General features: G+C 45.9%; 1 protein-coding gene across 1 annotated transcript in view; it reads right to left on the reverse strand.

The window, feature by feature from the left end:
• Window positions 1-14,586: 14,586 nt before the first annotated feature.
• LOC149329343 (uncharacterized) overlaps window positions 14,587-24,613 on the reverse strand; it is a 32,918-nt gene continuing 22,891 nt past the window's right edge. Inside the window, exons 6-7 of the mRNA XM_089559229.1 lie at window positions 16,202-16,294; window positions 14,587-15,653 (exon numbers count right to left, since the gene is read on the reverse strand). Coding sequence (XP_089415355.1) covers window positions 14,899-15,653; window positions 16,202-16,294 — 848 coding nt within the window. The 3' untranslated portion in view covers window positions 14,587-14,898. The remainder of the gene's footprint in view (window positions 15,654-16,201; window positions 16,295-24,613) is intronic.

Below are 24,613 nucleotides of genomic sequence, written 5' to 3' on the forward strand. Positions count from 1 at the left end.
ATTCGGCCTGTGCCGCGGGACACACCGCGCATTGCGACGCCGCCCGTGATTGGTCAAAGAGGCCGTGACTACACATTGAGGATCAGAGAAGCTTCCGATATGGATCCGGCGCTGCGTTGAGTGCAGATCGCAGCTTTCCGTGGAGTTGTGAAAGTGAATATGGCGACCATTTTTTTTTCAATGACCCTCAAAGAAAAGGATACTACAGTTTGTTCATTCCAAATGTCACCCAAAACCAGAAAAGACGCAATAAAAAAATTCTACACCTAGCACAAGCATATGCCAGCGTGAAAGATGCGTATGCAGTCCATGCATAAAAGGGGCCAGCACAGCCTCGGCTCGTACTCTCGAAAAGTAAGGGGTGCGAACAATACTCAAGCCAATGACCACCAGCAGACGCCTCCAGGCTCGTTCGAAAGAGCGTCATACAAAAGAAAAAGCCCAAGGCGTTCTGTACAAAAAATGCTGTTCTCAGTACCCAACATTGTAGGTTGGGGCAACAACAAAGTATTTCAAAGAAAAGATGAAGCAGCACAAAGATGATGTCAAAATGAGAGAAGTGCAGTGGCCTAGCACTGCGAGGCATGTGACCACAGGATAGTGACGCCATCAATGTGCACTGGAAACCAAGCCAAATACGCGCACAAGGCTGCTGCTTCAGCCGTGGCGCGTTCAGCAGATGCCGGGAAATATTAATCGCTCCCTCGGAAACGTTAGCCCTTCCTAGATCTGACGTTTAGGTTCAGTGACCTGGTGGTTAACTATATTGGCGCTTAAAAGCCAGGCTAGCTGCAACTCGCCCGCTGCCACAACTTGATGAAGAAACCGAGCAAGGTTGCGAAACATCACGTTTTTATGCAAAAACTGTTGGCGTTCATTTCTCCCTTAAATTTGCATCCGAAATCAGACAGACCTCAGCTGAACACTTTTATTTTAATCGCTTAGCTATGATTAAACCAGATGCCGCATATCAGTAGCCTCGATGCTTGCTTGGACGCGTAGAACGGAGCCTAAAGTATGAGGAGAGCACGCCTCTGTGGTCTGGCCGTGCCGAAGCTGAGGAGAGCGATACATGCTTGAACCTCTATCAAGGTTCTGCAGGGGCTAAGTGAGCATGTTCCTACTTTCAGAAGAAGCACTTCATGGCAAGGATGACACGCATCTCACATGTGAGAAAATCGAAGGAACTTTGTAATGGTTCAGCCGTGCCTTTTTGACAGAAATCTCTAGAGGTCACATAAAGGACAAGCTCTGCATGCACACACTCTGAGAGAAGTGCTTCAAGCAGGGTACGCTTGCTTTGGTCGGCTTGAATTCTCCCTCGTCACAGCAGCCAGCTTAAGATCTTGTGGGCAACAGTGGGAGACAACATAGATGCGGCCGTAAATGTTCGTGGACACGAATGCAGAGCAGTACCTCGTGTTGAACCCAATGCTCAAGGTCGGCTGACATGCTTTGTACGCCGCAACGCCCACAACACGAAGAACAATGCACGCAGTACGGGGAACAACGCATTCAGAACAAGAAACAACGCTCACTGAAAGCTCGCTCGCTGAAAAAACAATTCCATCTCACTTTGTACATAGACACAATGCACTGAGATCATTTCGCAAGCAATTTTCCAGGTTATGAGCATCAAGCAATGCAGTCATGCAAGGTTGTCGGTTGTGGTACTGAAGGTTTCTTCCTCTCGAATCTTGTACGCACTGGCTTGTCAATAATGGCCTGCAATGTAACGGAGAAAAAACAAGCATCACAATAAAGCAAACACAAATGTCGCAAGCAGCGGCTCTGTGTGCTTTTGTGCCAATGGCAATGCACAAGGAAGCGAGAATGCACAAAATCCATGTCCAAATAAACACTCGGTTGTTTTCTTCCTCCTGTAGGCACAAAATGTAAAAGGATGTGGACAGGGATAAAGAAGTGCAAGGAATGTCTACTGTAAACTGGGAGTAGAAATTTATGAAACCGGTTAGTTGGTTTATGGGGGGTTTAACATGTCCAAGTGACTCAGGCTATGAGGGATGCCATAGTGAAGGCCTCTTGAAATTTCAACCACCTGGGGTTCTTTAACGTGCACTGACAACCCACAGTATGTGGGCCTGTAGAATTTCGTCTCCATCGAAATTCGCCCGCCGCAGCCAGGATCAAACCCGTATCTTTTGGTACAGCAGCCGAACGTCGTAACCACTGAGCCACCACAGCGGGTAGATTCCGGAACGTTGTTCTCTACCAGCTAAAGTGCAATGAAGCTTGTGATATCTTTAGCATAGTTGGTCTGGATAGTTCTCTTGGCAAGGTTCTGCATATGTTCGTTGCAGTAGGTTGCATTCAACGGTTCTTCCTCAAGCATGTACTCTGTGCACTCTCAATAGTTCGCAACTGAAACAGAGCATAGTAACATAAGGAGAAATCTCCAAGGCCACAACTGCATTGTTTACATGCTTTGTGTATGTGTAATTCAGTCCTAGATCAACAGACTGAGTCATGAGTAGACTCACTTAGGCTCATATTCAGATGATTATCTGAGTGGTGAACAAGTCAGATCCGGACTCTAATTCAGATTGCGACTCGAGTGATGAGTGAGTCTGGGCTCAAGCTCATATTATTGTTTTCGCAATAACGGTGCACGCTTTGATTTTTATGCCTTTTAGTTTACAGACAGCAGAGTGGATGAATGATTTACTGCTCTGACCAAGGGTACTTGAGGGTGAGGCAGGCTGGCGACCGACAGAACAAGGGGATTCTGCGCAAGCTAGGAAGGCGGCATTTTGTCCCAATCCCAGTGCTAACTTTATGCGGGTGCAGTAATGAGCCGGTAGCTTTGTCCGAGTTCCTCCATGCTGCTGAGAGTTCATATCACCACGATGATTTGCAATCACTAAATCATTTGTGAAACATAGATAAGCTATCTAATTCTGGCAGAAATGTGAAATAGCAGTTATCTGCATTAACTTTAAAAAATGTGGCCTATGAAACTTGGAAAATGGAATTGAAGACATCAGGGCGGAAGCCTATCCCGAAGAGTGTCAGACCAAAAACATGCGTTCGTAACCAATGCGGACGTGGTTCTTCGGGTTGCTAATCCCCCTCTTGGGAACTGGACAGTGTTCAGCCTTTATAAATCTACCAGCGCTGCTTGAAGGGGACTCTCTCCTTATTTGAAAGCATTATGATTTTATATTTCTCAATGCTGTATGAAATCTCCTCGCAATGTAAGTAAAGCTAGGTCCATAACCATGCGCTTATAGTGCGTCAGGACGCTATGCATCCTAGTGCACTTAAGATAGGAATAGGCTACGCGTGTGCTAAATGCATTGTTTTTAGAAATTTTTTTCTTGATGTGTTTCCTCACGAGCCAAAGAACACGCAGCGCTCTTTTAATAGCCTGATTTTTCCGGCTGTGCCGAGCATGAGTACGAACTCGTCTGTGATACTGGTTTGTGCAGACTTCGAGCACAGAGTATAATGTTATGATTTGTAGCCTTCCTCTAATCGAAAGCCTGCTTTGTGCTATTTAAGCATCACAATACAATACAGCAGTTATGCTATTTAACCAGCATTTAACCAGCATCGCTTTCTCACTCCACAATCACGGCCTCCATGCTGCTTCATTTTTTACTCAGAGAAGGCATGGACCCGAGATGTTGGAAGGGGCATTCTAAATTTTCTAATCAGACAAGCATTTTTAAGAGACTGAAAGTGACGGCGGCAGACACTGCTGAGTGTTATACTTATTTCCATTTTCTGAATAAAGATGGCCAGCTGACATGTAGTTTTACGTATGCTGTCAAGTGGTATCCATCAGCAGCTGTCTTGCGCACTGGCAAAACATTCGCCAAGTCTGAAGAAGAGAAAAACCCCTAAGAAACCTTCGAGGGTCTCCGCGGTGCCGAGCCCCGAACACGCAGGCGCGTCTACCCGTTCACATCTATCTCAATCACAGACTGACTCAATGCCAAAAAAAAAGGAGGCTTGAAGTAAAACTAAGAGCAATCGCATGCAGTCATGGCATGTCCATTGATTGATGGCAGACTGCAATTGATCGAGTTCGCCACGCCAAATATTTTTCCTCGATAGAAGATGGAGGTTGATGAACATGAACAGCAAAAAACTGCCTTCGTCACTCCCGATGGCCTATATGATTTTAAGTTGTTGCTTTCGGTCTCTGTTCAACGTCGCTGACCTTTCAGCAAATTTCAGCGACGTTCCAGGACTGTTTCTTCACTCAGCCATTCTGAGGAAGGGAAGAGGCCTCCTCGCTCCCACTGCTTCCCTGCATTGCTTGTAGCACCGTTCGTATCATTCAATGCCGACCGAGGAGACCCAGGACGAATGTCGGAGGGGGGGGGGGTATATTTACAAGCACGCTAAGCAAAAGGGGGGAAGCGGGGGGGGGGGGGGGGGGGGGGGGGGCAGGAACTCTTGTTCCCTCCTGCGATTAACGCCCCAGCATATTTCACAGGTAAGGAGCATCAGCTATAGGTCGGCACAGGCTGGCAGCGGTTCCGCTGGAACCTTGTTCCCCTCGCTACTGGTGGTCTTCCAAAGCCTGCAAAACCAAGCACGCACAAAAAAGGCACAGCACACGCACACACACAAAAAAAACTACAACACACTCCATCCGAAAACACAGCTGAAAACACACGCCATGTGAATTTTTATAAAATTTAAACGCTAATTTGCAGCCTATTGCGTCGACTTCCCTGCAGATGCAAGCGTTGAAGTAGCAGGCTTAAGGGAATAACTCTGGCAGGTTTCACTGAAGCATATTTGTCTATATTGTTTTTATACACTTCTGCGGCTTTAATGTTACTGGTACAGGCGCTAATAAGCCGGAATCTTTCGTGACTGTGCGGCGACATTTCGGAACGCGCGCACAAAAACGGACCATGTCTTCACACGCGCACGCTGAAAAAGTAACGTTCATCGGGTCACAAAAAGTTACCCTTGCTCTGTAGGCACATAGATTTCCTTCTGCAAAGCTTCGTCTACTCGGAGACTGAAAACACACAAATCGAATATGTAAAGCAACAGTTGTCGGAACTGGCGCAACCAGCAACACAGCGCATGGAGGAAAGATGACACAGCGTACTTTTTTGGATTGGATTGTGCGATTGTTGATATCAACCGCCATGCCATGGTTGGAGTGGGGAAGTTTAAATACAAAAAAAAAACATAATAAAACCATGTAGAGAACTTGAATTAAGTATCAATGACGCAGAAAGTTTTTATTTGTGCTCAAGGTATAAGTGATTAGAAAAAGCTCGAAATAACGCAAACGTTATTTTCAAAATGACGTTATGGCTGGTGATTTTTTTTTGTTGAAGTCATGGTTGAGCTAGAAACCCTAGTTGAGCCATGGAGGAAGGCATCATAGAGTTTCTTACTCTTACCTAGAGGGAAAGCTGGCGGCGCTGCACTTCAGCCACCATGATAGTGGTGTTTTTATGTGTGTATCTATCCAGCCAGGGCACCTTTGGTAGGCGCATGGTAGGCGCAAGGAGGTTATACTAAAACTTCTGGAGTGGAGGCGGCGCTCGAAAAGTGAAGCCGGCGCTTACTGACGAGGCGCCATGTTGCCAGGGGCAGAAAACAGCCAGAACATGTAGCGTCAACGGTATAGCTTAGTGGCTACGTGGTGTTTTATTGCGGTTATGCTAGTGCACTGTTTCTCTGTTGTTCCCTATATTTAAGCATTTGTAGCTGCAAAAGTTGCTGCTAGAACACAATGTGAGGACTGTGTGGCAGCACCGCATTATAGTGAGCTGACTGGCCTCATTCGTGCAAAGAGCCGTGGTGGGCTTATAGTACCATCCAAGAACGTCTTGCAGATCTGCGAGGTGTCTGAAAAGGGACTCGGAGCGCTGCAAGTTCAGTACAAAGACTTAAGGCTGCTGCATGCGCAATGCCAACGCCTTGTAGTGGAAATTCTGACCGCAGTTATTGAGAGGGCTTGGTTTGCGCAACTTGAACCTCACCTGTTGGACTGCGACCCGTTAGACAACCACATTTACAACACATCCAAGAAAATTGCACAACTCTATTTGAAGATCAGAATTCATCACATTGCTAAGGAGATGAACCGAGGAAACTGCAAAGAGAAGGTGTGCACTCTCTTGTCCAGACTGATTATATTTAAGAATCAGTGACTTTGGTGTATATATGCATTACTCAATGCAGTATACATATGCCAGATTTAGATGGTCGGCATTACTGTTCTTGAGAGTGCTCTTTAGGTGTCAGTTTTCGTTTCCGTAATTTGCTGCTTTTCATGTTTGCCTGTCTACTTTAATTTGCCATGGAACTCTCTAATAGAATGAATAAACCCTGATTAAATGAAAGTAAAGCGCGGTTTTCTTGTTCATGTGTTATTGTATGCGACTGAGAGAAGGATGAAAAGGAAAGTGCACGGGCCTGCCTACTGGCTCCAGCCGTGCCACATGCAGATAGAAGGAGAGAGTAAAAAATAATTGAAGAAAGAGTGAAAGAAGAGACGCGCGGCGCAACAATCGCGTCCACTGAAGCGAATACCCCTGCTGAAACAACAGATTCAGCAGATGTTTAAACAACCTTTGGGCTTAAATTGAAACATACACTGCATACACAGCTTTATGGCACCATGAAGCAGTTTTGGCATTCATAAATTAAACTGCAGGGCCATATGGGTCAGTATTACTGGTGATCTGGGCTATGTGAGGCAGATCTTAATCCAGGAGGCAATGGCAGCCTGCTGTACCATTGCAGTTGCTTTCGTTTCTTTCCACATGTTTTCGGTATTCGAGAACCCTACCATGTGTTATAGAATTGTAAACCCTGAATTGTATAGTCCTTCCCAGTGAAGAGTATGTTTGTCAGTTAATTTTTCGTCCTATCACTGCCAATGTTTCATTGCATGATTAGCTGAAACGACACGCTGTACGCGATTTATTGAGAAAATTATCAGCTTTTCAAGGCAGCGACACTGACTAGAGGAATCGCCAACAGAGCCTTTCAGGCAAACTCGAGCAGAAATCGGGGAGGTTATACAAGTGAATTTAGTGCCCTTAGAAGCAACATCCCTAACAGAAGATGTTTCCCACTTAATCTTGCGGATGAAGGGGAAAAATCGGCAAAATTAGTCGTACTCTGCTGGCGCCCATTTCACCACGGCCTGTTTTTGCCCCTGGCAAGATGGCCGCCGGTCGGTCTGGCTGGCTTCACCTGTTTGTGCCTGCATGCATAGGGGGCCTCCACTCCAGAAGTTTTAATATAACCTCCTTGGGTAGGCGCCCGCCCGTTACAAAGGAAAGGCTACATCATCATCATCATCATCATGGACGCTCAAAGCATCATGGGGCGGTGAGCTACTTGTTGCGGCACAGTCGTAATTTTTTGGGAGCACGGAGTGGCACTACTAAGATGTTTCATTCCGAAAACGCTGTTCGTGTGTGCGCAGACGACTTTCACGCGAACGCAGTGTGCAAAAACCATAGTAGTAAAAACGCATAGACACACGACGCCAATAAAAGGTTTCACTTTTACAAAATGCCATTAAAAACCTCTTATAGTGTTTAAGCAACTAAATTTTTTTTGAAAACATATTTACTTTTAAAAATGCGCTTGTTAATTACAAAATATTAGTTTTTATAGTGTTCATTACTTGGCCAATAGGAGAGCGAGTCGTCTGTTATTTTGGGCAAACTTTGCACGTAAATGCTTTTCTGCTTGCTTGTTGCAATTATTAGACAAGATATTGATAGTTATGACGTTTGTAGTTGTCAAACAGCTTTATTGTTCTATTATTTTCTGGCCAAAAGTTGCAGTTCCGCAAAAGTAGCTCACCGCCCCATGATGCTTTGAGCGCCCATGGTGGCTGAAGTGGTCTCGAGGGGTCGCCATGCAAACTCCCATAGACGGGCTGCCAGCTTTCCCTCTAGGTAATAGTAAGAAACTCTATGGGAAGGCATGGAGGAAGGAAAAATTTTCCTACCTCCAAGAGTTGAGCTGAGCCATAGAGATTAGCTATGAGCTGAGCCGAGCTGGATAGATGGATGGATGATAATGGCTTTACCCTTTGTACTGGGCAGTAGCTTTCGCCACCTAGCCTGTACTCCCCCCCCCCCCTCCATTGTTAATTTATTTTTATTTTCCCTTTCTTTCCCTTTCGCTCTTACAATGTCTAGTCTGTCTATCCTTTTCCCCGCAAAATTCGACCCCTCCCTTGATTTCCGCCACCAATCCTCCAATTTCCCCTTCGTCAATGTCACGCTTTTCCCATCCACTCGCCCGTCCTCCTCAGTAAATCCCAGCGCTATCTCTATGGCTTTTTTGATGTCCTGTTTTCTTTCCACATCTTTCTTTCCGTCTCCTTTACCTCCGATTTCACGTTAGTATTTTGTTGCATCCCATCCCTCACCTGTAAATACTTCGTTCTTAGCTTTCGGGTTCTATTAGTCCATTTTGTGTTAATACTTTTCATGCACAGATACTTGTACACCTTTTTTGCCCACCTTGTCTCCTCCATTCGGGTTAGCCTCTGATCATATTTCAGTTTGCTGATTGCCTCCCGAACCTCGAACGACGCCCAACCCATATCTCTCTGGACCCCCTCATTCGGAGTGTTCCCATGGGCTCCCAAGGCTAGCCTTCATACACTTCTTTGTCTGACCTCTAGCCTTCACTGTACTTCTGATTTCATGCACAGGACTGCATTTCCAAATGTGAGGCCCGGTACCATGATTCCCTTCCATACCTCTCTAACCACCTCATATCTATTATAGTTCCATAGTGCTCTATGCTTCATAATGTCTGAATTCCTTTTTCCTTTATCCTTCAGAATCCTCTCATGCTCTTCCAGATATTTTTTTCCCTTCACTTAGCCATACACCTAGATACTTATAAGTTCTCACCTGGCCTATCATAGTGTCCTGTATTTCTAGTGGGTCTCCCCTCTCATCATTATATATACCATTATCCCCGGTTTCTCTCTACTGAACTGGAGTCCTAGCTTGTTGCCCTCCTCACCACAGATTTTAGCTAGTTCCTGCAGCCTATCTCGCTTGTCTGCTAGTACTAGAACCATGTCATCCGCATACATTAGTCCAGCCAGCACTTGGTTTACCTTCTGACCATCCTGCATATAACTCACGTCAACTCCTACCCTACTCTCTTCCAACCTCTTTTCCATTTGGCTCACGTATACCATGAAAAGTAGGGATGATAGTGGGCAGCCCTGCCTTAATTTTAGCTGGTTTTGTAGTTTCTCCCTTCCAGGTTACTACGACCTCATTGTCTGAATATCCTCGTTGTAGATATTCAACCAGATTTCTATCGGCACCATATCCCTTCAATTGGTCCCAAAGTTTTTCCTGATTCACATTGTCATATGCCCCCTTAAAGGGGCCCCGCGATGATTTCCTCAGTACCAGTTAATATCATTAAATAGATTCGTCACGCTTTTCAGAGATCAGAGCAAAAAGAATTATTGAAATCGGAGCATGCGAACGAAAGTTATTCCACTCTGAAAATTCGAAATGAAAAGCTCAGACTAAAACGCACTTCACTCGCCCATTTCACTCACCCAGTACCGAGATTGGGCGCTACAAATCAGAACCGCACCTAGCGCCCACGCAGCGGAAGCGTGCATGCAGTTGTTGCTTTGTCGGGGCTGTAGACAGCAGCGCATTTTGACGGCGTCTTCCCCCTGTGTACAGGGCGCAGTAGTCAGGGCAGGGGTGACTAACAACAAAGGAAGCTCCCCGAAAGGCTGTGAACAGTAGCCCCCCTCCCCCCCAAACTCGACTCCCGGGCCTTTCTCTTCCCAATTCTGGGCGAGGTGTGTCGACTGGCTTTTTTTTTCGCTGCCGTCTTGGTACGAGTATGGTCACGGCCGGTCTCGACGCGCGCGCTTTCCTGTTTTGAGCCAACGTTTTTTGAACAGCGCTGGCCGCCACGAAGGTTTGAAGCGGAATGGAAAGTGTCGCCCCTAGCTGTATTCTTGTTAGTTTTCGTTTGCTTTCCCTGCTTCTTTCCAGTTTTTGTGGCATGCGAAAAGCTTTTGAGTGCTCAGAGGCATAATATTTTGGATTCATTTCGCAAGTATAAAGGAACAATATGCAAACTGGACGCCCAACCAATGAGCAAGGCAGCGCCCTATCTGGATGCCACCTCATTTCCGCTGCCGCAAATGGCCGCCGCGTTGCGACACCATCGGCTCGAAACAAGCATTTCTAGCGAAGATTAAAATATCAAATATTATGATTTCGGTGACCTCATTGTGCATTCGGGACTCACAATGTCCCTTACTCTGCATACAAAGAATAAAGACCCCATGCTTTATCTACGTCGCAGGGCACCTTTAATGTCTAAAAATGCCATCCATAGAGGCCTCCGACTTGCCTCAGCTATCTCTATTCACTGCGTTATGACAAATAGATTGTCCTCCAACCGTCTGTCCTTTCAGAAACCGTTCTGCAACTCTCCCAAGATCTCCTCGCGCTCTGCCCATTCTTCCATTCTCATTTTCACCATCTGCATTGCTAGCCTGTAAATAACTGATGTGACCGTAATTGGTTGGTAGGATTTAATGTCCCTGTTTCCATTGCCTTTGTATATTAGTCTCATCCTGCTCACTTTCCAGTCTTTTGGAACGTCTCCTCCCTCTACTACTTTTTCAATGATCTGTCGTAATTTCAGTTTGCTTTTTTTTTGCCTAGTATGGTAATTAATCTCATAGGTATGCCGTCTGGTCCTGTCGCTGTTCCGATGGGAACCTTGCCTTCTATTCTGTCCCAGTCCCCTGCTGTTCTCTCCCTAGGCTCTTCCTCCCCTGCCCCATTGCTGTCCCTGCTCTCCCCTAGACCATCCGCCACAGGCTCTGCAAATGCTGCTTCAATTGTTTGTCTGATAAATTCTTGTGCTTCCTCTCCCTCTACCCTTTTTCCATCCTGTGTGGTCAGAGTGTGTTGGATGCCCTCTGTCCTCTTCCCTTGTAGCCTTAAGTGCTCCCAAAACCTTTTTGCAGCATTCCTATCTTTCTTATTTACCTCCATCATCCACTGGACTCCTGCCTTTCCTATTTTGGCTTGGACTAATGTCGCTGCCTCCCTTTTGCTCTCAAGGTATTCATTCTATTTTGCATCCACTTCGTTTGGTGGGGCCCCCCTTTTCTTTGCAAATCTGTGTTCCCTGGATGCCTCCTGTCGTCGCGCTATGGCTGTCTTCACTTCCCTGTCCCACCAGCTTTTTGGCGTGTGTCTTCCCTTTCTTCTTCCCTTTTTTCTTTGGGCCTTCTCTAACTCCCCTTGGAAAACCCCCACGAGGGCATCATATGTCCACTCCCTATCCGGTTGCCTGGACACTATGTCTTCAATGTGTCCAGACACTTCCTGCAGTTGTGCATCAGTGAGGTTATGTTTGCTTTCCCTCCTTTGAGTTCCTACCGCTGGTATTGCGCTACCAAATGTAATTTTGATTCTTCTGTGGTCGCTTCCCAGGCTTTTCATACCTTCTTCATCAATTTTCGTGTCCCCTAACCTGTCATACAGTTTGTGTGACATTAGGCAATAGTCAATAGTTGAGTGCGAATTATTTCTTACCCATGTTACTTTCCCGTCGCATTTTATTTCCGTATTCACCATTACTAGATCATGGGCATCGCAGAATTCTCCTAACATCTTCCCCGTTGTATCTGTAGCTCCGTCAAAGTATTCCAAGTGAGCGTTCATATCTCCCAACATGATTATTTCTTGATACGAGCCTAAGTCCCTGATGTCTTTAGACATACATTCGAAATGCCCTTTATTCTCCTCACTTGACTCACTACCTGTTTTAAGGTATACAAACCCTATTATTGTTCTTAGACTCCCCACTATGCCCTGGAGCCATAGATGCTCTCTGCAGTTCTCTCTTACCCTTTCCCAATCTTGCCCCTTTACTAATGCCCCTAGGCCTCCACCTTTACGGTCTTTCTCTTTTCTGTTACACCCTATCCAGGTGTAACCTGCAATGTGTGGCGGTTCTTCCATGTCTCTCAGGTGAGTTTACGCAACCCATATACCCCAATGTTTTCAGATTTTAGTTGTTCTTCGATTTCATCCCATTTAATTCGACTTCTTCCCCCTTGCATGTTAATGAACCCAACACTGAGAGGTTGCTTCCTTTTCGTTCGCCGTGCCCTTGTCCCGCCCCTCTTGCAGTTGCAGTAGCAGTCTGGCCGGTGAGTGGACCCTACTGTGAGCAATTTCTCTGTTCTTTCTGTCTTTCGGTATGCACATTCGGTATTTCGTTGTCAACTTGCTTCCGCCCGAATGTTTTGTGTTAGCAGATCAAACAGGGCTAGCACTGAGCCCGCTTTCCCGGCAGTGGAGACAAAGGCCCTAAAGGTGAGACTCAGCTGTTTTATCCTGCTGGTTCTGCTCAAAAGCTCAGCGCAGCTTGACAGAAAAGAATACGCTCTGAGTATGTTTCTATCCCTTTTGTCAGCCCAGCCCAGCGTAACTGTTGGCCATGTGAAACACGCGTGATTACCAGGTTTTGCGAGCGTCCGAGAAAAAGGCGGTAAACTTTTGACAACAGTCCAGTTTGTAAACACTTTAGGTCACACCAGTTAGGAAATATAGAAAAACGGTTTACTGACTTCGCACATTAACGTGGTACAGAGAAAACGCATGATTATCGCACAAACTCACGGGAACGTCCACCAAGAACGCACGTCGACGGACCGCCTTCCCCTGTCATACACACACACTCGCGCACACTGTCCCCTCTCACCTCCCAGCCGTGCCTCAACAGCGCCATGCAGGCTCCCTAACGTAGGGGGCGTTAGCAAACGGCTGGTAAGGAAAAGTCTACACTCGGAAATCCTGAAGTCTTAACGTCCTAGTTAAGTAAAGAAAAATGGCAGAAGTTAACAACACACACACAGAGGATGGAAACACAGACGATGGCTGTTTTCAAGGAACAAAGTCTCGCAACCTGGCAGGTGCTACTCGCTTCCTGCGTGGGCGTCTCACTGCCAAAGGCTCATCGAGCTGATTATTGGGAAGGTGGCTATTTGCTATGCATCGGGTGGGCGACAGTTTTTCGCTCTAGTCGTCAGAAAGAAAGAAAAAACAAAAAGAAAACATTGGAATATGCTCTGTTAAGCAGGCTTATGGGATGTGAGCCCCACCCCCCAGTCAGTTTTTCGCTCTAGTCGTCAGAAAGAAAGAAGAAACAAAAAGAAAACATTGGAATATTCTCTGTTAAGCAGGCTTATGGGATGTCAGCACCCCCCCCCCCCCCTCCCCCCCTTGAAATTTTTTCGAACTGTCACTGTGTATGGCTGCTGAGCTGTCAACTTGGGCATGACAAAGTTGTAAGCTCAGCCAGAGATACTTATGCTGTTTGAGCTCTGGGCAAGAGTTTAAGCGAGGCCACTGCACTATGTTCTTGTTGTACATTTGGCTTTCATGGTGCTCCAACTTCCTCCTTCCCCCACCTTTGCTACGAGCCTGCCGTGGTGGCTCAGTGGTTACGGCGCTCGGCTGCTGACCCGAAAGACGCGGGTTCAATCGCGGCCGCGGTGGCCGAATTTCGATGGAGAGAGGCCTGTGTGCTGTGTGATGTCAGTGCACGTTAAAGAACCCCAGGTGGTCGAAATTTTCGGAGCCCTTCACTACGCCGTCCCTCGTAGCCCGAGTTGCTTCGGGACGTTAAACCCTAACATACCAAACATACCATACCACCTTTGCTAGGAATGTCGCCATGGGACTGAGAGAAAGTTGTGTGACGTAATTAGGGCAGTGGCATGGCCATAAAATTGGTTTGGTTTGGTTTGTGGGGTTTAACGAGAGACGCCGTAGTGGAGGGCTCCGGAAATTTCGACCACCTGGGGTCCTTTAACGTGCACTGACATCGCACGTGCAGTACACGGGCCTCTAGAATTTCTCCTCTAAAGGAATTCTAGCCGCCGCGGCCGGGATCGAACCCGCGTCTTTTGGGTCAGCAGCCGAGCACCATAACCGCTAAGCCACCGCGGCGGCGCCATAAAATTCATCCGCACAGTACCGCGTAAGAGTTGTGTATTGGATTGGTACCGCGGTAAGAACTGAGGCGAGTTGTTAGTGGGCCACTGTGGAGAATGACGGTACAGCAGTGGTAAACATGCCGCCAATGGTGGAATTCGAAGGCAAACTTTGATGTCTCCGTTGCCATTGGTGTCGAGGTTATCTGTGAGGCCATCAAGGGCAGCACCTGTTCTGAATACATCGCGTAGCAGTAGGTCAGAAGTTCAGTTTTTAGTTGGGTCATGGGCCTCACTGCTGGAGGTTTACCAATCGGTTCAGATTTAACCTTTAGATGCATCAAATTCAGCAACCTTACTACTTATAAGTACAGTAAAACTTCGTTAAGGCATACCTCGTGGCACTACGGAAAAACTATGTGCAAAGCGGCATTATGCCCAAACTGAAAACACCCTGCATATGTCCACTTACCTGGTAAAAGGTTTTTTCGCTTTTACTCCACAAAATTCCTTCACTGAGGCAGGCTGACAACTGCCAGCTGCGATAAACATTGGAGATCAAGTTTTTCAATGGCACTCTCCAACAAGAAGTGATGACATACACGTATGACAGTAATTTTATTTCCATTCATGCAAGTTTACGAGCATTGCAGGCTCACTCTCTGTGTTCAGAAAAGACTGAGTGACTGTGTGTGTGTTGCCTAAAGGAACAAATGTTCTTTTCTGAAAACTGCGTTAGAGTGAACAAAACTTACTAATGAAATTTTGATGAGGTTAGCTACCAACGCCTTTCATAGGGTACAGAGCTAGAATCTCGTTAGCTTGCATAAAAAGTGGCAGCTAGCAAAACATATCGACTAAGAGCATCACGGACCACTAGTATTTTTTCTGAAAGGCCATCTCGTGGAGGTTCAAATTTCGCCTATCACTGAATGTCTTTTGGCACACCTTTTTGTCGCCTTTTTGTGCTGTTCCAAATTTTTCCTCTGACTGAATGTCTTTTGACATAAGTCACATTGGAAGGGCTTTTCGTGCTTATGGGATCTAGTATGCCTTGCGAGATTTGACTGTATCGTAAAAGTCATGGGGCACAGCTGGCACTGAAACGGCTTTTCACCCGTGTGGGTACGGATGTGTCTGACCAGGTGACTCCTCTGTGCAAAGCTGCTACCACAGTGGTCACAACAGTAAGGACGCTCGCCTGTATGAGTGCGCTGGTGTACCTCCAGCTGCGTCTTTTGTGCAAAGCCGCTACCACAATGGTCACAAAGGTAAGGACGTTCGCCTGTATGAGTGCGCTGGTGTGCCTCCAGATGGGTCTTCTGTGGAAAGCTGCTACTGCAGCTGTCACATTGGTAAGGTCGCTCGCCTGTGTGAGTGCGCTGGTGTCTGTCCCGATTGGACTTATCTGCAAAGCTATTTCCACAGTCGTTACAATAGTATGGGCCGTCGCCTGTATGGACTCTGAGATGCTGCACTAGATGGTATCTTTTTTTGAATAACTTGCTGCAGTGGGTGCATTTGTGAACCTTACTTCCTGTGGGAACACCCCGGTGGTTACCCATGCCAGAAGGAGTAGATTCCATGCAGTGGTCCTCAGGGTGCCTTTCACTGGTTGAATCTTGCACAGGAGGTGTGCCATGGTCGCTCTGTGTGAAGACTGAACCTGTGTTGCAGAGGCAGAGTAATTTAAATAAAGTGCATGAACCAACCATCCACAGTTCACTAGGAATTAGGAAGAAAAGTTGAATGCAGAGGACACCCTCATCAAAAGCTGCAGATCTCTATCAAATGTTTTAATCAACAGATCTGCAACAGAGTACGCAGGCCTGAAATAAGATGTCTCTACAGTCAAGATGTCTTTACAGTCACAGGTAGGCTTCATAGCAAAACAAGTGGCAGTCAGTGATGCTTAGCACAATGCCATTTCCTTTTGTTTTATTTGCTCCTCAGTAGGAGGAAAAGGCTAGAGGCTAAAAGCCATACGAGGCCTCGGTCTCTTGTACAATTTCTTGCAGCACTGAATAGAACTCACATCGGTCATAGTTCAGTGAGTATAGTTCACATATCACAGAAAACAACTTTCCAGAATATCGACGGCACATATTACCATCCCTCATCACAGTTCAGTAAACTAAAGCTTCCGTATCCTACAAACTGCTCTTTGAAAAATAGCCTTCAGAAGAGCATATACGGAGAAGCGGAAATTCTAACCTGGAGAGTTCTGCCATGAAAGTACACCATGTTTGTGGTCCCCGGAGCTCGAACCTGCATGTGAAAGCCAGATTGTATCCATTAGGACAAAAGATTACGACTGCAAAAGCTCACATGGTGTTACCTGCATGAGGCGGTCAATATGGAATACATGCTCGTAAAACAGCTTTTTCAGATTACCTATATTCAGTAGGGCGAGCCTGAAAAGAAGAGAGTTCTAAAGCAAAATTTCCCAACCTTTAATTCTGCATGCAGATGACTCCTACACTCCAGAAAAACTGACAACTGCCTAAAAATTTATAAACCTACTAGAACCAAGCCAACAGCTATTATCGCACTGAAGAACTTGCACAATTTCTGGTTTCATGCGAAGGACAACTCAAGTCTACCGATGAAAGCTTATGAACCAACGAGTCATGCTTAATGACACAAAACATTGTTAGAGCGATTATTATTCTATTAAACTTTTTATAGCCATTGCACTGTGCACAGGAAAAAGGATTCAGAGCATGACTACTGGTAAAAAAGCCCAGGTTACTGCACCCACCCCCCGAATGTAGCCAATATGCCCAACATGATGTACCATGTACACCATCTCCAAGAGTTCCATTAACCAAGTCAGTAGAACCACATCTGAAACTGCACACTTCTGTGTCTTGAGTGCAGTTAAAGCATACCATATTTACTCGTTTAGTACCCGCACCACCAATTTTGGGACGAGAAAGCACAAGGAAAAAAGAGAAGAAACTATCAAGACCGAGTTTCTCAATGAGGTGCTCTGAAAAAGGTTTAAAGGGACACTAAAGCACTTTTTTTAAAAATTGCACTGGCAGCATTCAGTAAAGGCAAAAACAAGCACAAATTGCCTTTTTTAGCAGAAATATCTGGCCTGTGCAGCGGGACACACCGTGCATTGCGACGCCGCCCGTGATTGGTCAAAGAGGCTGTGACGACACATTGAGGACTGGAGAAGCTACCGATACGGATTCGGCGCTTCGTTGAGTAAAGATCTCAGCTTTTCGTGGTGCTGTGAAAGTGAATATGGGAAAAATTTTTTTCAATGACCTTCAAAGAAAAGGATACTACAGTTTGTTCTCTCCAAATGTTTGCCGAAACCAAAAAAGATGCAATAAAAAATTTCTACGCCTAGCACAAGCACACGCCAGCATGAAAGACGCATATGCAGTCCATGCATAAAAGGGGCCAGCACAGCCTCGGCTCGTACTCTCGAAAAGTAAGGGGTGCGAACAATACTCAAGCCAATGACCACCAGCAGACGCCTCCAGGCTCGTTCGAAAGAGCGTCATACAAAAGAAAAAGCCCAAGGCGTTCTGTACAAAAAATGCTGTTCTCAGTGCCCAACATGCTAGGTTGGGGCAACAACAAAGTATTTCAAAGAAACGATGAAGCAGCACAAAGATGATGTCAAAATGAGCAAAGCGCAGTGGCCTAGCACTGCGAGGCATGTGACCACAGGATAGTGACGCCATCAATGTGCACTGGAAACCAAGCCAAATACGCGCACAACGCTGCTGCTTCTGTCGTGGCGCGTTCAGCAGATGCCGGGAAATAATAATTGTTCCATCGGAAACGTTTGCTTGCTTGTACGCGTCCAACCGAGCCTAAAATCACTAACCGAGCATTCTGAGCACGCCTCCTGTGGTCTGGCCGCGCCAAAGCTGAGGAGAGCGATGCATGTTTGAGCCTCCATAAAGGTTCTGCAGGGGCTAAGTGAGCATGTTCCTACTTTCAGAAGAGGCACTTCATGGAGAGGGTGACACACATCTCATATGCGAGAAAATCGAAGGAACTTTGTAATGGTTCAGCCGTGCCTTTTTGACAGAAATCTCTAGAGATCACATTAAGGACAAGCTCTGGATGCAGCCGCTCTGAGGAAAGTGCTTCAAGCAGGGTACGCTTGCTTTGGTCGGCTTGAATTCTCCCTTGTCACAGCAGCGAGCTCCTGCGCTGCGAGCTTAAAATCTTGTGGGAAACAGCGGGAGGCAACAGACGCGGCCGTAGCTGTTCTTGGACACGAACGCAGAGAAGTGCCTTATGTTGAACCCGATGCTCAAGGTCGGCTGACACGCTTTGTACGTTGCAACGCCCGCAATACGAAGAACAACGCACGGAACACGAGAAACAACGCTCAATGAAAGCTCGCTCGGGCGTGTCGAAGTGTCCCCGACTCCTCAACCTGACGTCACGTTGGCCGGCATGGGCGAGGTTTCCCTCTCTGCTAGCGCGGGATATTTAAGCATCGCGCTTTTAATTGGCGACTGCACCACTGTTTTAGCCAAAATCAAAAAAGTAACTTCACAGACGTGATCAGCAATGACAATACCTCAAAACCCTAGAGGGTTAGCTGATTCGAAAACCACCTCAGTATCCCTTTAAGGCGACCAGCTTTTCTAACACCATGGATGGCACGGAAGAAGTCAATCCCAGGGAACATTGCCATGAGGTGAGCTGATCGGAACCAACGAGAGTAAGAGCTGATGACGAGAATGATGAATTATGACACAAGGGCGGGTTTGGTCAGAGAGCACCGTGGCACAAGGCACTTTAGTCAACACTACGGGAAGTCTGATACCCATCTCCAGGCATTCCACCCAGCAGAAGCTAGGGGGAAAGCTTGTGTATTGCACCACTGGTGGGTACCCAGTGGCACAGGGAATCCAACCCAGCACATCCTACACATGAGATGCACGCTCAAATGACTAGGCCACCATTGCAGGGAGAGTGAACGTAGTGAGAAACAGCGAGAAAAGGTGCGACTTGTCATCAGTTGTTGCAATATTTTGAGCAGAAATTATAGCAGCACTACACTCGTTTCACGGACACTTTGTGATGCAAGGGAACCAGTCAGGCAGCACTAAAAAAAGAACACTGACGGTCAGTAAATCCAGTAAAGCTAGTGCGGCCTTGAACAACAGTGTAGAGCATCACTAGAGCACACAGCTTAAAAAAAAGCATAGGCCAATTTTTTTAAATGGATTCGCATTATAATAAAACATTCTCCGCCTTAAAGACAAATAAAAGTCTTTACTACCATCATACTATGATTTGCAGGTGTGCAGATACACATGCAGTATTGTTAGAAAACTAAAATAAACATTTTCACAGCACACTCCATACAGCCAAATGTAACCTGCTCTTAAAAAGGCCTCAAAATGAAATAGAAGATGTCAGAATGCAGACCAAATGAACACAGCAATGGATATAGTTTGGACAGAGTCAGTAATGCTATATGCATGACGAAATGAGGTCAGTCACTTGTGACTAACGACAAAGAAACAAAGTGTACTCTTCAGCAAAGACAAAAGGACGCCCAAAAACCAGTAAACATTGGCAAGTACAATAGAATATAAAATTCACCACACGATACAGCACACGCTTGGCATTGTTACAATCATCACACAGCGCCAACCAGGAGACAAAGAAAGAAGTGCCGAAGTCACACTTAATGATGTAAGCAAGATTTCGCAGATTACGGGCCATACAGCACAAGAATCAGGATAAAGATTGATGAGGCAGACACAGATGTACGAAAGGCTAAAAGTTCCAATGTGTGCAATTCTCTGGATAACAGGATGGGGTCTGATTCACCCCATTTTGCACCAAAAATAAAGGCATCATTCTCTGCTATTAGTATTTTCGATTGAGCATAATATTTCGGAACCAATGGGCCATTTCATTAAAGGTGCGGACCAGATTTTTTTTGTCAATACTCCCAATCACAAAGTTACTTGACGAAGTGAGATGCAATGTCCTACCGACACCTGCACAGACTTTCTTACAAAAATATTCAACATCTCCTGAATGTTATAAGTGCTCCAAAACATGCGCCAATTCGACCCATTGTTTTCTGGAATGCCACAAGGCCATTTAGCCTCTGAGTGACCAAATAATATGATTCTACTACTGCTACTAATTGCACACCAAAAGAGTACACACATTGCAGGCTTCACTTGATTTCTCCATGTGGTCAGGTGTTCCGTTAGTACCACTACTGAAATGGGAATCTCACTGATAGCTTTATTTAAACTGTTCAACCATTGCACGCCAAAGATTCCTGCTACATGACTCTCAAGCTAAGAAAAAAAAGAACTTGGTGCCTATCTTTATTCCCGTTAACCCCTCCTTCACTCTCGATTCCAAGCCTACTGACATTCCTGTGAAAATCATTATATTAGTTTCAAAACGAGTTCAAAAAATAAATTTTTGTTCTGAGGGCGGTCCCCATTTTCCTTATTTTAAATCCCTGTAACTTAAGCAAAATAATTTAAAACACTTCCATCTCACTTTGTACATAGACACAATGCACTGAGATCACTGCACATGCAATTTTCCAGGTTATGAGCATCAAGCAATGGAGTCATGCAAGGTTGTCAGGTGTGGTATTGAAGGTTTCTTCCTCTCGAATCTTGTACGCACTGGCTTGTCAGTAATGACCTGAAAAGTAACGGAGAAAAAACAAGCATCACAATAAAACAAACACAAATGCCACAAGCAGCGGGGTCTTTGTGCTTTTGAGCAAATGGCAATGCACAAGGAAGCGAGAATGCACAAAATCCATGTCCGACTACAGATCCGGTTGTTTTCTTCCTCCTGCAGGCACAAAATGTGAAAGGATATCAATAGGGATAAAGTGCAAGGGATATCTACTGTAAACTGGGAGTACAAATTTATGAAACCGGTTAGTTGGTTTATGGGGGTTTAACATGTCCAAGTGACTCAGGCTATGAGGAATGCCATAGTGAAGGGCTCTTGAAATTTCAACCACCTGGGGTTCTTTAACGTGCACTGACATCCCACAGTATGTGGGCCTGTAGAATTATGTCTCCATCGAAATTCGCCCGCCGCAGCCGGGATTAAACCCGTGTCTTTTGGTACAGCAGCCGAACGCTGTAACCACTGAGCCACAACGGCGGGTAAATTCTGGAATGTTGTTCTCTACCAGCTATTGTGCAATGATCCTTGTGATATTTTTAGCACAGTGTGTCTGGATAGTTCTCTTAGGAAGGTTCTGCACGTGTTCGCAGCAGTAGGTTGCATTCAAAGGTTCTTCCTCGAGCATGTACTCTACGTCCTCCTAACACTGCTTCCTAACACTGCTTCTCAAACCTACAATTCGAAATAACATCTAGTAGAGCAAGGAGAAGTCTCCAAGGCCACAACTGCATTATTTACATGCTTTGCGTGTTGAATACGCGTAATTCGGTCCTAGATCAATGGACTGAGTCATGAGTAGATTCACTTAGACTCATATTCAGATGATTATCTGAGTGGTGAACGAGTCAGTCCGGACTGAAATTCAGATTGCGACCCAAGTCATGAGTGATTCCGGGCTCAGGCTCACATTATGATTTGTGTTTTCACAACAATGGTGGATGCTTCAATTTTTATGCCTTCTTGTCTACTGAGAGCAGAGTGGACGAATGATTTACTGCTGCTACCAAGGGTACTCGAGGGCGAGGCAGCCTGGCGACGTCTGCGAGAGACCGAACAAGGGGATTCTGCGGAAGCTGGGAAGACAACATTTTGTCCCATTCACATTGCTAACTTTATGCGGGTCCAGTAATGAGCCGGCAGCTTTGTCCGAGTCTCTCCATGCTGCTGCCGAGTTCCTCTATGCTGTTGAGAGTGCATATTACCACAATGACTTGCAATCACTATACCATTTGTGACACGTACATAGGCTATCAAATTCTGGCATTAAAGGTAAAATAGCACTCATCTGCATTAACCTTAAAAATGTGGCCCATGAAAATTTAAAAATGGAATTGAAAACATCAGTGTAGAAGCCTAACCCAAAGAGCATGAGACCGAGAATATGCATTCGGAACCAATGCATACGCAGGTTCTTGGGGTTCCTAATCCCCCTGTTGGGAAATGGAGAGTGTTTGGCCTTTATAAAGCTACCAGCGCCGCTTGAAGCGGGCTCTCTACTTATTTGAAAGTATTACGATTTTATATTTCTCACTACTGTATGAAATCTCCTCACAGTGTAAGTAAAGCTAGGTCCGTAAAAATGCGCTGATAGTGCGTCAGGACGCTACGCATCCTAGTGCTCTTAAAATAGGAATAGGTTATGTTTGTGTTAAATCCGTTGTTTTTAGAAATTTTTCTCTTGAAGTGTTTCCTCACGAGCGAAGGAAAAGGATGGCATGCAGCAATCTTTTAATAGCCCGAATTTTCCGGTTGTGCCCAGGATGAGTACGAACTCGTTTGTGATACTGGTTTGTGCAGACTTCGAGCACAGAGTATAATGTTATGTTTTGTAGCCTTCCTCTAATCTAAAGCCTGCTTTGTGCCATTTAAGCATCCCAATACAATACAGCAGTTATGCTATTTCATCAGCATTTAACCAGCATCATTTTCTCACTCCATAATGACAGCCTCCATGCTGCTTCATTTTTTACTCAGAGAAGGCGTGGACCCGAGATGTTGGAAAGAACATTCCCATTTTTCTAATTGGACAAGCATTTTTAAGAAACTGAAAGTGACGGTGGCTGATACTGCTCAGTGTTATATTTATTTCCATTTTTTGAATAAAGATGGCCAGCTGACATGTAGTTTTACGTATGCGGTCAAGTGGTATCCATCAGCGCCCGTCTTGCGCACTGGTAAAACATTTGCCGAGTCCGAAAAAGAGAAAAACCCTGAAGAAACCTCCGAGGGTTTGCGCGGTGCCGAGCAACGAACACGCAGGCACGTCTACCCGTTCACATCTATCTCAATCACAGACTGACTCAATGCCAGAAAAGCAGAGGCTTGAAGTAAAAGTAAGAGCAATCCCATGCAGACATGGCATGTCCTTTGATTGCTGGCAGACTGCAACTGATCGACTTCGCCACGCAAGATATTTTTCCTAGACTGATTTAAAGAGCGGGTACTAGAAGAGGTTGTTGAACATGAACAGCAAAAAACTGCCTTCGTCACTCCCGATGGCCTGTATGATTTTAAGATGTTACTTTCGGTCTGTGTTGAACATCGCCGACCTTTCAGCGATGTTACAGCACTGTTTCTTGACTCAGCCATTCTGAGGAAGGCAAGAGGCCTCCTCGCTCCCACTGCTTCTCCGCATTGCATGTACAGGTGCCCCAAAAGTAATACGGAGCACGCGAGCGGTGGCCGAAATGCAAAAAACTGCGTGCCAGCGCGCTCTATCAGCAGATGCGCGGCAAAGAGCTAAGGGGCGTCGGCACATCCGGCTGACCCATCTCGATAACTTGGTGCTCGCGTTATCGCCGCCACGAGCGAAGCTGCGCTGCTACCGTCCCTGCCCGCCAGGGGCGCTTCCAATACCTCATGGTTTGTTGTTCGTCCGGGCCGTGCAGAAATGTTTGCCATCGGCACCGTGCGCTTTATCCTTCGTCAGGACCTGCATTATCTTTGTCTGTGGAGCAGCCGAAGTCTGTGCTACACATGGCGGCGAGTTTGTGCACTGACGGGTATAAGCACTCGAGCAGCGTTTTGGCAAATGCGGTGACAACTTTTCTCCGCTCTAGGGAATGCATGACAAGCAAAAAAACAAAAACAATAGCATGCATGGGCTGTCTTTGATAACAATAGGTGCTCAACAGCATAGCAAGTGGGCTAATAATTCAAGACCATTTTCTTCCGCACAAATTCACTTTCTTACACTGGACAACTTTCGAGAGCATCCCGGATATGTCGACTCATTACACGAGTCCCTTCGTCGACGCATGTTCGATGTTATTAACGTGAGCGGGAGCTTCACCCGGCATTAAACTTTGAGTTTCCATGAAAAGTGCCTTTGGAAGTTTTTTTTAATCGCCTCCACCCTGTTGCCCTTTTCTCCTTTGCATGTTTGCAAAATATAGCCGACAGGGGACGACTAAATGAGAGACAAGCTCGTTTTCCATTTGTCTTTTTTTCCTTCATTGTAAGAAAGCAAATTTGTTCCAAGGGAAGTGATCCTTAATTAGTTCAGTTGCTATACTATTGAGCTTCTATCTTTACAATGAAAACAGCAAAGGCAACACATGAATGTTATTCATTTCTTCATGCACTTCCTTGAACCATGAAAAAGTTGATCACACTTGCCAAACCGATGGACTAAGCATCTATGGTTCGCGCACAAACTTGCGAACACATCATGAGCTTGTTCGTCACGATAAAAGCAGCGCGAACTTCATGACGAACGCAGAAAGGGAAGACGATCAGGGTAAGACGATCCATGGTTATATCAGCGTCTGTGTCTTGTCTTCTCTTTTTGTGTCCTGCGTGAAGTTTTCTCAGTTTCCACTGTCACAAACTCCGCGAAGTGAAAAGCGAACCACGGCGGACTCGCAGGCTGAAAATGGTGGCATTCCTGAAAAAGCAAAAAGTGCAGTCTGCCGAACGCCACTTTCTACACTGCGCGGACAAGCAACAAACGCTTGC

Source organism: Amblyomma mixtum, chromosome 9, assembly GCF_055824585.1.
Source record: "Amblyomma mixtum isolate Tamu chromosome 9, ASM5582458v1, whole genome shotgun sequence".
Taxonomy (NCBI): domain Eukaryota; kingdom Metazoa; phylum Arthropoda; class Arachnida; order Ixodida; family Ixodidae; genus Amblyomma; species Amblyomma mixtum.